Raw genomic sequence first — 18,038 nt, 5'->3', positions numbered from 1 at the left:
TGGCTCGCGCAACGAGCCACGAGCCAGGCTGTGGGTATAGCTCTCAGCTTAGCGAGGGGGCGTGGTAGCAGTTGCGAGCCGCGATCTGCGGTGTCTGCGTTTCTCACTTAAGTGCACAGGTGGGAAACTGCCCACATCCATGATTGTTCCTGTGGCTGATGGGCTGCAGCTGCCATGTCCTCCCCGCATATATAGAGAAGCGCGAGCCGGTTAAGGGGGAGAAGAAGTAAAAGAAGAGAGAGAGAGAGAGAGAGAGAGAGAGAGAGAGAGTGAGAGTGTGTGTGTGTGTGTGTGCGCGCGCAGGCAGGCGGGCGGGCAGGAGAGCAGGCTCGCGTGTAGCTGAACAGGCGAGCCAAACAGCTGAAGCAGGACGGTGTAGAGAAGGTCAGCTGCATTAAGAGTGTCTCGCCTGTTGCAGAGCCCGCAGGTGAGACGCTAACAGAGAAGAAGCACCGGGGATTGTCGTCCGTTTTTTAAAGACTGCATCCTTTTGACGTTTTAACCTCGTGTTAAAGGATTGTTATTCTTGTGTATTTTAAACCTCCACTTCACAACTGTTTTAAGGATTATTTATTTAAACATTTATTGAATGCTCTACTGCACTTTGGACACCTGTTTTGATTCTTTTAATAATCAGTTATATTATTTACCAGTGTTATTTATTAAAGGTAGACTACAGTATATATCATTTATCAGTGTTATTTGTTAGGAAAATTGATTTTTATGTTAATATATTTGGGGTGCGGAACGGATTAACTGGATTTCCATTATTTTCAATGGGGAAGTTTGTTCTAGATACGAGAAATTCACTATACAAGCTCAGTGCTGGAACGAATTAAACTCGTATCTAGAGGTTCCACTGTATTTGACACATTTGCAAAACAAAGACGCTGATGAAGAGGTGTGAAGGAATTTAAGGTGGCCCAGCACTACAAATATTTTTGTAGGATTCCAGGATTCCAATGTTAAACAAAAACTGCTTAAAAATACTGTAATAAGTTTAGGCATTACATGTAAATATAATGTCTTAAGGTATCATCACTAAATATGAATCAAAATTCATATTTTTTTTTAAACTAAAAACACTATTAAATAGCCTCTATTTAATATTGTATTATAACGCAGGGGTAGGCAACGTCGGTCCTGGAGTGCCACAGTATGTGCAGGTTTTTGTTCCAACCCAGTTCCTTAACGAGAACTCAATTATTGCTGATGAAGCATATATTGCTTAAGTGACATTTTAATGCTTCATTTTAGTGGTCTCGCTTGTTAAGGTTCTCCAACCTTAATTGCTTATTTCAATCTTAAACTGCTGCATTCAGTGTTTTAATTGCTCCTTATTAGCAATAAGATGTAAAACAGGGGTAGGCAATGTCGGTCCTGGTGAGCCGCAGTGGCTACAGGTTTTCATTCCAACCCAATTGCTTAATTAGAAACCAATCATTGCCAATCTCAGACCTTATTTAATTTTATGGCTTGTTAGTCTGTGCAATGTAAGGCTTTTATATCGTAGATTTTTTTCCTTTCCAAGGATATCATCCAAATGATTTGAAGCCTAAAACAGATCATTTTCAGTCTGTCACATTATTCTATTAAGTGTTTTATTAAATCAAACCGTGCATGATGAACACACACAGATGTAATTGGAAAAAAGCTAGCTGGAGAACTGCTGGCTGTTTTGTCTTTTACATCTTATTGCTAATAAGGAGCAATTAAAACACTGAATGCAGCAGTTTAAGATTGAAATAAGCAATTAAGGTTGGAGAACCTTAACAAGCGAGACCACTAAAATGAAGCATTAAAATGTCACTTAAGCAATATGTGCTTCATCAGCAATAATTGAGTTCTCGTTAAGGAACTGGGTTGGAACAAAAACCTGCACATACTGTGGCACTCCAGGACCGACGTTGCCTACCCCTGTTATAACGCATTATCAGAAAACAAGGTTGTGTCATTGACTTCTGAGACAACAGCAGTTATTTTAAATCAATGTACAGGTATTAGTGACAAAAAAATAAATAAACATAACATTACATGGAATAATTCCAGTTTATTAGAGATCTGTTTAAGTGTAACATTTTAACAAACCTGCAAAAACCTAATTTTAGCAAAATAAATTAAAGCACTTTGGTTCAGTAATAACTGACAGCTACATTTTTTATTATTTGAAATCTATACTACAGCGGTTCTCATACAGTTGAGTTTGAAATTGTGGAATAATTTTATAAATGCAGTGATTTAAAGCAAAAATAAGTTTTCAATGACTGCTATATTGTAGGTCTAACTGTAATGTAATTTACACTATAGAAAGCAGTGGCAAATTGTCCATGAAGTGCACCCAAACAAATCAACAAAAATAAAAGGTACAGAGAACTTTAACAATGATTAAAAAAAGGTACCATATACAAAACAGTTGTTTTCTCTGTAAAAAAAAAATTAGTTATTTTGTAACTTCTGGTGAGAGCATGGTTTGCAAACACTAAAAACTTAGTTTAAGAAAAGGCAATTCAATGCAAAGTGAATGTACTATATGAACAGTACAGATTGAAGATTGATTAAAATCAGAAACAGGATTGTCTGTTCACATTGAAAGAATATTTGCAGAACACTTTTGTCATGAACAATTGTGACAACATAGAATATAATTTAGTGCTGTAATACAACATAAGCTGGAGAAGATAATGCAAAAGTGTACATTTTTAAAATGAAGACATAATGAAATCTGTTGCAGTTTTGTGATGTGTACTCAAGCATCTACAGTAATTACATATAGTACTGAAAATACTAATCACTTTAATGCGGACTGATTGCTAATCTACAATTCTGAAAATATTTGTATAACATGATTACACCCTTGTGAATGTTACAGCTTTACTGAAAAATGTTAAGTTCTAAATGTTAGCACAATCTGCTCCTTATATAGCTTATGCCCACTGTATGAAATTCATGCACTACTTTACTCAGTTGACTTATCTAGAGTAAGCAAACTGTATCAGGAGAACTGCACTGCCTAGTTTTAGAGATGAAATTACTGTTGTCTTTAAAAAAAAAAAAATTACAAATACTGGTGCTTTGAAGAAAAATAAATATGCTTTATACCAAAAATATTTCAACACCATGCACTAGGAGAAAAAGTAGTAAGGTGAAAAAATGGCTCTATAACACAACATTTAAAAGAATATACCTTAAGATCACTGTTGAATGTGTTCATTTCAGACAGTTTTGTAGAAGTTTCTTTTTCAAGTGCATCCAACTGTTCTTTAAGTTTACAGCAAGAGCCTTCTTTTTCTGTTTTCTTTTTTATTAATAATGATAGTGATGTTGCTAAAAAACAAAAAAACACACTCAGATACCATTACTGGAATGCAAATATTTTTCAACTTTAATTTTTAAGACCATTTGGTCAAAAAAAAATGCTACTGTTAGAAATTTACATTTAAAGGATATAAATGCAGACATTATTTATATAGAAAAAAAACAAAAGTATTATGCTATGTCTATTTGTAACAGTTACATAATAAAGGGTAAAATACATTAGCTTAGACAATTAAAGCCAACAGCTAATTAATTTTAAAACTATAATTCTTATCTTCTCCAGACCAAATTATTTGCATTTTTAAGTTGCTAACTGGTAGTTCCTTTTCAAACTACCATTCCTACCTACTTCAACCATAATAATTTTTGGGTAATTTAATATTTTTAACACATGCACTAAGTACTTATGGAAACTCACAGTGCATTAAGACAAACAGGAGTGGGACATACCAGAGGGATGTCACAATATACTGTGCCGATATTGATCCAACATACAATAATTATGTGACTTTTTCCAACACATTAAAATATTAGGTAATGGATTTAGTTCTGCAATATACTCTTCTTATATAACTTAATTTAATGTCGATGTCATGTATCTACAAGGCAAGAAAGATCTTTTATCCCACTAACATTTTTTTCTTGTGTAAATGTACAATATTTCAAGGGTCTTGGCAATATCCACATTAGCACTGGAAACAGTTATAGAGCTCAACATACAAATTAGTACATCACATACATTTACCTCTGAGTGAGTTCTAGAAAAATGAGCTCTTATGTTGGTTATTAGGTGATGTAAACTAATAAATAACTTTATAATGTAACATACTTTTTCTTCAGCATGTAACAAATGTGTATTTAAAATTCATCAGGCTATAAAAATACACTTTGCCAAAAGGTATAAGTAGACTTTTAACTTAATCTTTTCTCAAAGAAATTACTGAATTTTCATAGACAAAGCATTTTGAACTCAACACAGTAATGATAAACGTTCTATTAATATTAACCATGAGGGGGCATTCTGTGATACTTTAACTTTTTTTTTTCCATTTTAAGTACTTAGGCATATTTTTGTGTTTTTCTGCAGAGCTTTATTGCAGCTCAGGCAAAAATGAGCTTTGACAGGCCAAGATGGGAGCAAAGAAGATTCTAAAGTAGTTCATCAACGTTAAAGCTGAATTTGAGAGGTTAATTGAGTTAATGCTTCTTGCTCGTCAATTTTCTCTATGCATCAGTTTGTGAATTCTAAATTCAGTATAAATTAGCCTTTATGTGCTCATCTCACATGGAGTTGAAGAGACAGCTCTACTTTGTAATGTGTGAGATTAGTTGATTTAACATGATAATGCCTACAACCTAATATTAACTATTTCTTCACTGTAATAATTCAAACTAAATTAAATGAAACGGTCAACTTAAATGGGAATAAAGAACTATGGCAGTGCAAATATTTGTGAGGCACTATCAGTTGGAATTCACTTGTTCATGTACCAATAAAATCTATGCCTATTCTGGGTCCCACAGAAGACACACATTAGTACTACTAGAGGGATTCTAGTATTTATGCATGGCACAACAGAAAATAAAAAAATAACAAAACACATTATATCCTTATACTGTCTTCAGTATATCCATGCTATATTGTGATGAAAAATATTGCATTACTTTGCTGTATCAATTTTTCTGTCATTAACTTAACTGCATAGCAGTTTTATATATAATTGCCAAATAAACAGAAACCAAAATATTCTATATTGAAAAGTGATCACATTTAACCAAATAAATTAAACAATTTTTTATATTTGAATTACAGTAACAACAAAAAAACTTAATACTTACGTTGCACATTGTTAGAGCTTAGATTTTGAATTCTTTCATTGAGCAGCTGCTGTTCAGGAATTAGCAAAGAAAGCTTTTTTTGATAGTCCTAAATAGGATACAGTACACAAATCAGAACATGTTTTTCACATAGTATAGCAGCAATTCTGATGAGATTAAACTAGTTTTGTACTTATTTTTTTATCTCAGCCAACTTGTTCCATATTCAGCAAACTGAATTTAATCTACATTATTTAAAACAAAGTGTTCTAAAAAAATGTCTGAATTTTGGACAACTACCAAACCGATGCTATGAACTGAAGGTGGAATGTCTGCTCAGTGCACAGCTCCAACGTCGGACAAATGAAACATACACATCCATAGATTGCTAACTCCACCTTTACATTAAACTCTTAAAAGTCATTAGAAAATGTTATTTAATGTCTGGAGAGTATTGGCAAAATGTAATTTTATGTAAATGTAATGTAAATTGGTAAATGTCACCTCTCTGAAGGGGAAGGAGCCTGAGCTAGTGCGCGAGGTTGAGAGGTTCCGGCTAGATATAGTCGGACTCACCTCGACGCACAGCTTGGACTCTGGAACCAATCTCCTTGAGAGGGGCTGGACTCTACCACTCTGGAGTTGCCCCCGGTGACAGGCGCCGAGCGGGTGTGGGTATACTTATTGCCCCCCCGACTTGGAGCCTGTTCATTGGGGTTTACCCCGGTAAACGACAGGGTAGCCTCCCTCCGCCTTCGGGTGGGGGAACGGGTCCTAACTGTTGTTTGTGCGTATGCACCGAACAGCAGTTCGGAGTACCCATCCTTTTTGGAGTCCCTGGAGGGGGTGCTAGAGGGCATACCTTCTGGGGACTCCCTCGTTCTGCTGGGAGACTTCAATGCTCACGTGGGCAATGACAGTGAGACCTGGAAGGGCGTGATTGGGAGGAATGCCCCCCCGATCTGAACCCGAGCGGTGTTTTGTTATTGGACTTCTGTGCTTGTCACGGATTGTCCATAACGAACACCATGTTCAAGAATAGGGGTGTTCATATGTGCACTTGGCACCAGGACACCCTAGGCCTCAGTTTGATGATCAACTTTGTGGTCATGTCATCGGACTTCCGGCCACATGTCTTGGACACTCGGGCAAAGAGAGGGGCGGAGCTGTCAACTGATCACCACCTGGTGGTGAGTAGGCTTCGTTGGTGGGGGAGGATGCCGGTCAGGCCTGGTAGGCCCAAACGTGTTGTGAGGGTCTGCTGGGAACGTCTGGCAGAGCCCCCTGTCAGAAGTAGCTTCAACTTCCACCTCCGGCAGAACTTCGACCACATCCCGAGGGAGGTGGGGGACATTGAGTCCGATTGGGCCATGTTCCGTGCCTCTATTGTTGGGGCAGCTGACCAGAGCTGTGGCCGTAAGGTGGTCGGTGCCTGTCGTGGCGGCAATCCCCGAACCCATTGGTGGACACCGGCGGTGAGGGATGCCGTCAAGCTGAAGAAGGAGTCCTACAGGACCCTTTTGTCCTGTGGGATTCTGGAGGCAGCTGATAGGTACTGGCAGGCCAAGCGGAATGCGGCTTCGGTGGTTGCTGAGGCAAAAACTTGGGCGTGGGAGGAGTTTGGGGAGGCCATGGAGAACGACTTTCGGACGGCTTCGAGAAGATTCTGGTCCACCGTCCGGCGTCTCAGGAGGGGGAAGCAGTACAGTGTCAACACTGTATATGGTGGGGATGGTGCGCTGCTGACCTCAACTCGGGACGTTATGGTTCGGTGGGGGGGAGTACTTCGAAGACCTCCTCAATCCCACTAACATGCCTTCCAATGAGGAAGCAGTGCCTGGGGACTCAGAGGTGGGCTCCCCCATCTCTGGGACTGAGGTCACCGAGGTGGTCAAAAAACTCCTTGGTGGCAGGGCCCCGGGGGTGAATACGTCCGGAGTTCCTCAAGGCTCTGGATGTTGTAGGACTGTCTTGGTTGACACGCCTCTGCAACATCGCATGGACATCAGGGACAGTGCCTCTGGATTGGCAGACCGGGGTGGTGGTCCCCCTCTTTAAGAAAGGGGACCGGAGGGTGTGTTCCAACTACAGAGGGATCACACTCCTCAGCCTCCCTGGAAAAGTCTATTCGGGGGTCCTGGAGAGGAGGGTCCGTCGGATAGTCGAGCCTCGGATTCAGGAGGAACAGTGTGGTTTTCGTCCTGGTCACGGAACAGTGGACCAGCTCTACACCCTTAGCAGGGTCCTGGAGGGTGCATGGGAGTTTGCCCAACCAGTCTATATGTGTTTTGTGGACTTGGAAAAGGCATTCGACCGTGTCCTTCGGGGAATCCTGTGGGGGGTACTCCGAGAGTATGGGGTACCGGGCCCCCTGATAAGGGCTGTTCGGTCCCTGTACAATCGGTGCCAGAGCTTGGTTCGCATTGCCGGCAGTAAGTCGAACCCGTTTCCAGTGAGAGTTGGACTCCGCCAGGGCTGCCCTTTGTCACCGATTCTGTTCATATCTTTTATGGACAGAATTTCTAGGCACAGCCAGGGTGTTGAGGGGGACCGGTTTGGTGGACTCAGGATTGGGTCACTGCTTTTTGCAGATGATGTTGTCCTGTTTGCTTCATCAGGCCGTGATCTTCAGCTCTCTCTAGTTCGGTTCGCAGCCGAGTGTGAAGTGGCTGGGATGGGGATCAGCACCTCCAAATCCGAGACCATGGTCCTCAGCCGGAAAAGGATGGAGTGCCCTCTCAGGGTTGGTAGCGAGATCCTGCCCCAAGTGGAGGAGTTCAAGTATCTCCGGGTCTTGTTCACGAGTGAGGGAAGAATGGAGCGTGAGATCGACAGGCGGATCGGTGCGGCATCCGCAGTGATGCAGGCTCTGCATCGGTCTGTTGTGGTGAAAAAGGTGCTGAGCCGCAAGGCGAAGTTCTCGATTTACCAGTCGATCTATGTTCCTACCCTCACCTATGGTCATGAGCTATGGGTAGTGACCGAAAGAACGAGATTGCGAATACAAGTGGCTGAAATGAGTTTCCTCCGCAGGGTGTCTGGGCTTTCCCTTAAAGATAGGGTGAGAAGCTCTGTCATCCGGGAGGGGCTCAGAGTAGAGCCGCTGCTCCTCCGCATCGAGAGGAATCAGATGAGGTGGCTCGGGCATCTGATAAGGATGCCTCCTGGACGCCTCCCTGGTGAGGTGTTCTGGGCACGTCTAACTGGGAGGAGGCCCCAGGGAAGACCCAGGACACGCTGGAGGGACTATGTCTCTCGGCTGGTCTGGGAACGCCTTGGGATTCTCCCGGAAGAGCTAGAAGAATTGGTAAGGTCAATGGTAAAGTCAATGTACATTCATGCCATGAAAACTGCAATTGCACAAATGGCTGTTTGATGGTTAGACAGATTACCACTGTGCTCCTTTACGCAGGTGGACTTTGCAGTTAACAATAAATAAACAGTTAAATGAAACTTGCGCTGGTTCTCCAACCCCATGTTTTGATTTACTTCAAAAAACACATGATTAGTTGTGTAGTGGCAAGTGAGTGGTGGCTAAAAATTAAATGCAAGTCTCTTATTTTTCGAACAACAGAAAGACAACCCAGCATTCAGAGGTATCTTATAACTAGAAAGGTAGTTTAAATAATTAGACCATAAAGAAGGCTATTTTTTGTTCAACTAATGTTTCAGAAATTGTGTATAGCTGTACTTTAATGGTAATGCTTACTGACTTCTTTGAGCGTTTCAGAAATCTATGTAAAATCAATTTAATACCATTTGCTATTTAAACATTATCTTATCTATACTGTATATTGTCTTGTGCACAGTATGATTATACAGCTGCCGACATCATCACCAGATTTCGTGTTCAGCTAAACATCATCAAAGTCTTTTACACAATGTGGGAAAACTGCATTCCCAATACATAATCTTCAAACCCAGCACATATTGTTGTATTTTCTAAACTAGCTGCATCCATAAGGTTTCATAAAGGTATTTGTTTCTATGCCCACAATAAGCTCATAATCCTTAACAAGAATACATTGGACAGGAATGGTAAGAAAGCTTCATAGGACGTTGGGAAATAAACAGATCAATTTTTCTCAAAGCTATGTCAGTCAAAACATAATAAGATCTTCCAAAATCATCAGACCCAAGATTTTTTGCTTGTAAGCCGGCACTCAGCAAAATAGCCACACCATGCTTTATAGATGTAGAACAGAGGCAGCCACAAAGTAGCACCTATTTGAGAGACTTGCAAACATCCTACACATTTTACTTTCCGGAATAAATGCAATGTCACCCTTTTTGCGCAAGCAATAGTCCAGCACTTTACTATAGTGAAATCATTATATTTTCAATAGCTGTTGTAGGTATGTTGATTTTCACTAATGTACTAGCATGGTACAAAATTCAACTCACCTCAAACTGCTGCTGCAAGTTGCTGATCTCCATGATGCGACGATCACGTTTCTGATCAATGAGATCTAAATCATTTTTCTGTGTTAATTTCTTGTTTTGTACATCACGCAGCCTTTCTGAGATCTGCTGGTGTTTATCTCCCTATTTCAAAATAAATAATAAAACTGCATACAGTAAGAAAAAGAAGAAAGGAGAAATTACACATCTTTCAAGCACTCTAGAAAAATATCTGATCAGGTTTGTGCACATCATAGGACAATAGCTATGGGCTATAAACCTACAGTCATCTACTTTATTTGTCCACTGTTCACTTAGGCATGTGTACTTAATTGCATCTCAACTGTTGTAAGTCGTCTTAAATAAAGGTGTCAATTCTAAATTGGCCCTAGTGTGTGCTTGGTGTGTGGATGTGTTTGTGTGTGTCCTGCGTTGGGTTGGCACCCTGCCCAGGATTGGTTCCTGCCTTGTGCCCTGTGTTGGCTGGGATTGGCTCCAGCAGACCCCCATGACCCTGTGTTCGGATTCAGCGGGTTGGATAATGGATGGATGAATTTTGGAGATGCTTCAGGAATGCAGGATGTCACCACCTAATCAATGCTCCAACCTTCCACTCTGCATTCATTTCCCATCCAAAAAAAAAAAAACAACACAGTATTTTCATTTTAGGAGTACATTAGCTGAACAAAATTATTATAAGTTATGTCCAGTGGCTGTAATATGGACATATACCCTGTGCACTAGATTTATTAATGTATACAAGGAATTTCTATCTTCAAAGAATAAAAAATTACTAAGTTTCTGCACAGCACAATGGAACAAGTCATTCTCATGTTGCTGCTTCACCACACAGCTAATGTGTGCTCCAAGACTGGAACTCTATGAGCATAATTACAATTTTTTTTATTCTTGCTGGGTTGTGGCTATTTGTTGTATTTTGTTTGTGGTAATTAATCAGTTTGTGTCTTTTTTATTTAAGGCACTGTACCTCAGTGGTTACCACTGCTGTATCACAGCTAAGATCACATTTTTGGCCATAATAATCTGTTTAACATAGTTGGCAGACACTTCCCTAGCCCTTAGAGACACTTAGAACACCACTGTACCATTATAATCCAGTGAAAACTGGTTCAGTTTTTCTTTCCAAATTGAATTCAATGTATTTTGCAGAGTTCGCAAACATTTCTGTGATTTCGCTAAACTCACGGTAAAGCCAACTCCACAGTGTTTGCTCATCCCTAGTAATCAACTGCATCTCAACTGTTATAAAGTCATCTTAAATGAAGGTGTCAATCAAATAATAAGTAGTAATAATATTAGATTACTGGAGCTGCTAAATCTTGAACATGCTATACTTAATTGTCCATGACTAAAACATTACATCAATTCCTGCTTCTCTTAGCTTTTCCTAGCCACTTGGCTTTTGTTGAGGCTCATTGCAAAACACAAATTTACAGGAGGCAAGTAGGAATAATGTAAAATTTTAGCATATAATATTATCATTATTGGATATTTATAATTTTTATTCGGTAACAATATTCACTTTCAGTATTCCTTTTCATATTATTCATCAATTGAATGTAGTCCCCCTTTAAAGCCTACAGATGTGAACGTATATGGAAAGTAGTGCTTGTTCTGGATATACATAAGTGCCAGCACCTTATGTGTTAGGCTGATGTTCCCCATTAGACATTAAAGTGTTATGATCTAAGAGCAACACTGGAGTATTGCTGAAATTAAATGACGAAATTGAAGTCTATTAGGTTCACAGTCCCTCTTATAGTTTGTAGTGTTGCGACTAGGAGCTGGTGGTCGACATAGCAGAACAGATAACCAAGATGAGAGCCAGTTATACAAGTATCAGTAGTCAGCAGCAAAAAAACAGCATTTGCTAACCATTGAGCTTTGCAACTTTCTCTTTCCATTTCACAACATGATCATGTCTGTTTTTTCCTATCCAGAACACTGCTCTCTTTTTAGTGATCTGATAACCCTTTTGGTTAGTGGTGCTATTTGCAAGACCTGTCAAAGACTACTGCTCTGTCTTTCGTTTGCATAAAGCCCCTTATCAGTGCAGTGCATGTAAATTACCATAATATTATAAATTATCAATAAATAAAAAAAAGTATAAACAAATTAAAAAAATGTGTATTGGCTAATTTTCTTTATTCTGTACTTCACAGAAATTTCACTCAAATCAGCCAAAGTGTTTTTACGATTTTGGAGTGTTTGGTTTTTCTATAGTGGAGGATAGGGTTTACCCCCAAATACTGATATAATGAAATGTCCTTTGTTACCGGATACCTAGTGTCCTATATGTATGATCCTTCCAAATTTCAGATTTTGAACTAAATAGAGAAATAGCATTTTTGTTGAGGAGTGAATGAGTCAGTCAGTCAGTTTTGCATATTATTAATTTTATTTATATACACAAAATAAAACATAGACCTAACTAGCACATTTGACAATTTCAATTAATAAGGACATGTATAAATAATGGTCACAGTAACAAAAAAAACTAAAGATTATTAATAGGTTGCATGCAATAGAAAAGAAATGAAAACAAAAAAGTAGGAAAACATAAACTGACCACTGCCTCTAGTTCAAGTTCCAGGCTCTTCTTCTTTGCTTTTAGTCTAACAATATTTTCCTGTTCTCGGTTCCTCTGGTTTAGTAACTCCTGACGCCGATTTTTCTCCCATTCAAGCTTCCTTTGCCTTTCAAGCTCCCTTTTTGCAGACTTCAGGACAAAAAAAAAAATGTAATTATTAAAAAAAATTTTGCTCAATCAAAAAATATTTTTAAATTCATTAAAGGTCTGTACAATTATGTCTGTACATATTTCAGAATGTCACTACACTTACAAAAAAATACAGTGGTTCATTACAACAAAGGTCAATACATGTATATTCTAAGAAATGACATATTAATAAATTTAAATGGCAGTTTGAAAAACTTCTATGTTGCCTAATAAAAGGGCAAAAAATTACCTTACAATTCAAAAGTTGAAGTGGGATAAATGAAAGGGCACCACTTGGTGATCAAGTACAATTAAACAGAGGCTCTCTTTTTTTTACAACTCTTGCAGTGTACAGCAATGTGCAGAAAATGGAGCTTCTAAACAAAGATGACTGGATGTTGAGAAGGGAGTCATTTTCACTTAACACTAGAATTACCAGAGTCAAAAAAAAACTCATAGATCCGGCCCACCTTAAAACCGTTCTCACCTCTCTTTTGTCTTCTAAATGTGCCGATTAAGACGAGTAGCAAGCAGCCGGCTATTCCATCCCCCACTGTCCAGAACGTTCACTAAGTTTTCCCAGCTCATGCCTTGTTTGATTATCTGGGAGTGACTGAACTGCTGGAGTTTTAGACTGGAAATAATAGATGTTATTTGGAACACACGCATTTCATGTGTGTTCCGTTTCTACAGTAATCTGTGTAAACACCTTGTTAAAACAAACTTTTTCATATTTTAGTAATAAATATTACAAAATGCAGGGCATAAACTATAGAATGTGTGAAGCCTGACGTCCAAACACCAAATAAACACTTTCACAAAAGGTTCAAAGTTGCCACGACTCCTTCCGTGGCGTAACGCTAAGATTTGCTGACTCAGAGCAAAACAGCCTTGCCGTGCCTTAGAGACTCGAGTTCAATTCCCCGCTGGAAAGGAAGTGTTTTTTTTTTTCTTTGTAGCCTCAAACGGACATAAAATTTATAAATTGGTATGCACTGTAAATCATTAAGTTTAAAATGTCGATCGCAGTTATTTCTGTTGATTAATTCATGCTTTTTTACTTAGAGTCAGAACAGGAGCTTATTCAGCTTATAAGTAACCGCGCCAGTATAAACCACACCCAATCTGACACTGTTCGTTTTCAAATAATATTGCATTACTTCGACGATGTTTTCTGATTGGTACTATTCGCGTCATAAAATGATTTCTTCAAAATGTCACATATATTTGTCCGTTTCTTTTTTTAAAATGTGCGTTGATCACAGCCAGCATGTTTTAGCACACAGTAACTGGCCACCTGCATGTTCTGAATAAAGACAGCGCTATATGCAATCATCAGATTCAAATGTTAACAGTTCACACACACGCAAGGATCGTCTTTCCTACATTTACAATGTGTGTACCTGTTACAATGTACACACTTCTCTCTATGCTGTGGTTTCTATTACACACCTGAAAGAAAGACAATATATGTGAAAACATCATCGCACTAAATGCAATATTATTTGAAAACGAACAGCATCAGATCGGGTGTGAATTTATGCTGGAACTGGAAATTCTCTGATGTGGAATCAGTTCTGTATGGTTGGAGGCATGGGTGTGAGTGGTGGACATAAGTGGGAATTACTGTGAATATGTGTGGTGTTTTGAGATAATGAATTACAGGTGCTTGTTCAGTGTAATAGGAACCATAGCACAGAGAGGTGTGTACACTGCAACAAGTACACATGTCGTAAATGTAGGAAGGGCACTACTTGGGTGAGCTATAGCGAGTCTTTATGTGAAAACAGCAGTGTCAGATGGGGAGTGTCTGATGATTGCATATAGTGCTGAAGTTACTGCTCTTTACTATGCTTTCCTCTGCATGTCCTGGAGTACAAAAGAAACAACATACAGCAACATGTGGGGACTGGCAAGGTTGGGGGAAAAAAAACACGCGGTCGTATGTATCGTGATACACTGCAGAGCTATAGCGCGTCTTTATGTGAAAACAGCAGTGTCAGATAGGGTAGGGTAGAATCCTGAACGCGACTGAGAGAATGAAAAGTGAATAAAAAAAAACAAGAACAAAGCTAACCTTTACAAATATCATAAATTACACCGGCTGTTTTTATTCTAAAATAGTAAAAATAAGAGCAGTTCACTTCTCAAAAGGTAATCGTGCAGGATCGAACTCGTGACCTTTTTATTCCCAGTCAGCAACTGATACTGTTGCGCCACGGCGGCAGTCGTAGTAAATGAGTGTCAATGTCGCACACTAAGGCCGTTTTTTTTTTTCTGCAGTTATATTTCTGAATAAAAGCACACTTGTTCTGTTATATCTGTACCTTTCGTGAAAGTGTTTTTTTGATATTTGGACTTCAGGCTTCATACATTATATAGTTTATGCCTACATTTTGTCATTTACTACCAGAATATGAAAAACGTTTCTGTTTTAAAAATGTGTTTACACACATTACTGTAGAAACGGAACACACATGAAATGGGTGTGTTCCAAATAACGATCTATTATTTCCACTCTAAAACTCTACTTCACTCCCAGATAATCAATCAAGGCATGAGCTGGGAGAAGTTCATGCACGTTCTAAGTCGGTGGGGGGATGGAATAGCCAGCTGCTTGCAGCTTATCTTTATCTGCACAATTAGAAGATAAAAGGCGATGGCGGAGAGGTGCAAACGGATTTAAGAAGCTATTTAAGGTGGGACGGATCTACGAGTTTTTTCATAGGCTCTGGTAATTCTAGTGTTAATGACTGTTGTGATGTGAAATTTTGCATACAAGTTGATAAATATTTTGTATGTCTTTATTTGCAACTTAGACAAAGCAATGTAATATTAGTGTTACATTATAGATAATAACAGCAATGGTTTGCTGGTTTAAGAACCCCTTCCCCCCTTTTAGGAATGAGTCTCTTTGTAATTTTACGACAGGGTTGGGGGAAGTGGCTCAAACAAGTTTGGCTAATATTTCTCTGTAGGACTCCCAGTCAACCCCCACAGGAAAGCCAGGCTACCTAACAGCAAAGCTTTACCTTAACATATGGTTTTGGTGGCAGGTGTGAAGATGTTCTCTGCCCCATTGATCTGAAGTATGGCTGTTTGGCATTGGCTTGTATCAAAAGATTTTTAAGTACTATGATGCCCTATTGGCTGTAGGGGTTAAACAGAAAACGTTTAAATTTGCTTGCTTTACCCAGCCCTCTCTCTCTCTCACCAAACTGATGAAAGACCATCTCACACCATGAACTGAAAAGGACACCACAATGAAGAGCACAGTTTGGCAGCCATATTGAGACAGGCATGCGGCCTGTTCTGAAGAAAGCTAACTAGAGACATTTTAAGTAACTAACAAGTCTGTGTGTCGCCTGAACCTACACACCACCATTTATCAGGTTGTATGGTTGCCAATATTCAAATGTACTTTGTATATTGTAATTATTTAAGAATATCATCAATAATACATTATTTAAAGTGTAACTTAACTCCTGCTTGCCTTTTACTATACCAAATTACCTGAGGTTATACACGTAGAAGGGAAGGTGGGGAGAAGTTATATGGTACAATACCTGATAAATAGTTGTAAGCATGTGAGATTTGAGGCATTTTTACAAAGGCTACATATTAATAATACAAAAGGATAAAGTAGAACAATATAATACTCTACCAAGACAAAACAATGACAGAGTCTCTTTTCAAATTTGGCAACATGGTCCTTATCATTGGTGATTATGGACAAGGTTTTTAGGAGCATTTTATATAGTACTCCCTACGCCATCCAATTTTAGTAACTTTTCCTAATTTTTCAAAATCTGTAAAACAAAACAGCTAATTTTATTAAAAAAATGAAAGGAAGAGCAGTATATTTTTTATTGTAAAGAAAGTAACTTCTACCAGCTATTAAGCAAAAATAACCACAATGATTAATTGAGCAGACTGAAACATCAAAATTAGTACCTTTTAGCTAGTTTAGGCTGTGTGCTTCTTAACGTTATATTACCATTTATGGTATTTGTCACTTCAAGATTAATTAGTCTCCAAGCATGATTGAACAAAATGTATGAAGTGTGTAAAATTTGTATCCAATTAATGATTTTGTGACAGCAAACATAACCAACACAACGTCCAAAAATTATCTTAAAATTGAACAGCCAAGAATATGATATACATTTCTTTCAGTAAGAGCTTTTACAGGATAAAAGAAAACCATTACTAAAGCGGGCCAAAAAAATTTTATATATATATATACAGTAATCCCTCCTCCATCGCGGGGGTTGCGTTCCAGAGCCACCCGCGAAATAAGAAAATCCGCGAAGTAGAAACCATATGTTTATATGGTTATTTTTATATTGTCATGCTTGGGTCACAGATTTGCGCAGAAACACAGGAGGTTGTAGAGAGAAAGGAACGTTATTCAAACACTGCAAACAAACATTTGTCTCTTTTTCTAAAGTTTAAACTGTGCTCCATGACAAGACAGAGATGACAGTTCTGTCTCACAATTAAAAGAATGCAAACATATCTTCCTCTTCAACGGAGTGCGCGTCAGAGAGAGAAAAGCAAACAAATCAAATAGGGCTGTTTTAAGTATGCGAAGCACCGCCGGTACAAAGCTGTTGAAGGCGGCAGCTCACATCCCCTCCGTGAGGAGCAGGAAGAGAGAGAGAGCCAGAGAAAAACAAAGTCAAAAATCAATATGTGCCCTTTGAGCTTTTAAGTATGCAAAGCACCGTGCAGCATGTCCTTCAGGAAGCAGCTGCACACAGAATGTAGCAACGTCCCTATCGTCTAGGTGTGCGAACAGCCCCCCCTGCTCACACCCCCCTATGTCAGCACAAGAGAGAGAGAGAGAAAGTAAGTTGGGTAGCTTCTCAGCCATCTGCCAATAGCGTCCCTTGTATGAAATCAACTGGGCAAACCAACTGAGGAAGCATGTACCAGAAATTAAAAGACCCATTGTCCGCAGAAACCCGCGAAGCAGCAAAAAATCTGCGATATATATTTAAATATGCTTACATATAAAATCCGCGATGGAGTGAAGCCGCGAAAGGCGAAGCGCGATATAGCGAGGGATCACTATATATATATATATATATATATATATATATATATATATATATATATAAAATGGATATAGTAATATAAAAGAGGAATGCAGTTAAGAGATGTAAAATCACTAAATAATAGGATCCATTCATTCATCATAGATTTGTGATGACCTGTATATTTTTCAAAATTTTAACAGAATGCATAGATTACCTACTCATATACTGTATATTAATTATTCACGAGTAGTGCTGTTCTTGTTTTAGTTTTAGTTTTACTTAAAAATAAGAATATAAACATGAAGAGGTACACAATTCTTAAAAGCATTCTTTAAGGATACAGTATACTAGGCAGTATCCTTATCTTATTATAAATGACATAAAAAACATAGGCTCGGATGTGATTCATTTAAGGATTTGTGAAAACTACATTTGTGAAAAAATTTGTTAATACACATATATCCAAGAATCCCTCCTACAATGTTCTTACACATGCCACTTGACGGCCAATAGTAGAATACTGCATACAAATGGACAAATAAAGCTTCCAAAATTTTTAAATGGAAGGATTTACAGCACCAAATAATTATGTACTTTTTCGAGCACCTTTCACATATAAATATATGAGTGTTTATGAGTCATCCTGTATGACAGCAGGCCTGGACAAATCCAGAACATCCTTCCATTTTGGTTAGTCCAGGGATGAAGAAATGCCAATAGAT

General features: G+C 38.7%; 2 protein-coding genes across 5 annotated transcripts in view; one reads left to right on the top strand and one right to left on the bottom strand.

Moving 5' to 3' along the window:
- The window catches only part of LOC114648035 (intersectin-2-like), a 277,957-nt gene that overhangs the window by 116,605 nt on the left and 143,314 nt on the right, over positions 1–18,038 (bottom strand). For all 4 annotated transcript variants that reach the window (XM_051925602.1, XM_028796817.2, XM_051925601.1 and 1 more), the window contains exons 13-16: positions 12,125–12,274; positions 9,538–9,678; positions 5,155–5,242; positions 3,185–3,324 (exon numbers count right to left, since the gene is read on the bottom strand). In XM_051925602.1, coding sequence (XP_051781562.1) covers positions 3,185–3,324; positions 5,155–5,242; positions 9,538–9,678; positions 12,125–12,274 — 519 coding nt within the window. The remainder of the gene's footprint in view (positions 1–3,184; positions 3,325–5,154; positions 5,243–9,537; positions 9,679–12,124; positions 12,275–18,038) is intronic.
- Positions 1–18,038, top strand: part of fam228a (family with sequence similarity 228 member A) — a 218,345-nt gene that overhangs the window by 140,512 nt on the left and 59,795 nt on the right. The gene's annotated exons all lie outside the window — the stretch shown is intronic.

The sequence above is a fragment of the Erpetoichthys calabaricus genome, chromosome 3 (genome assembly GCF_900747795.2).
Source record: "Erpetoichthys calabaricus chromosome 3, fErpCal1.3, whole genome shotgun sequence".
In the NCBI taxonomy this organism is placed as follows: domain Eukaryota; kingdom Metazoa; phylum Chordata; class Cladistia; order Polypteriformes; family Polypteridae; genus Erpetoichthys; species Erpetoichthys calabaricus.
This window is presented reverse-complemented; position numbering and strand designations above follow the sequence as displayed.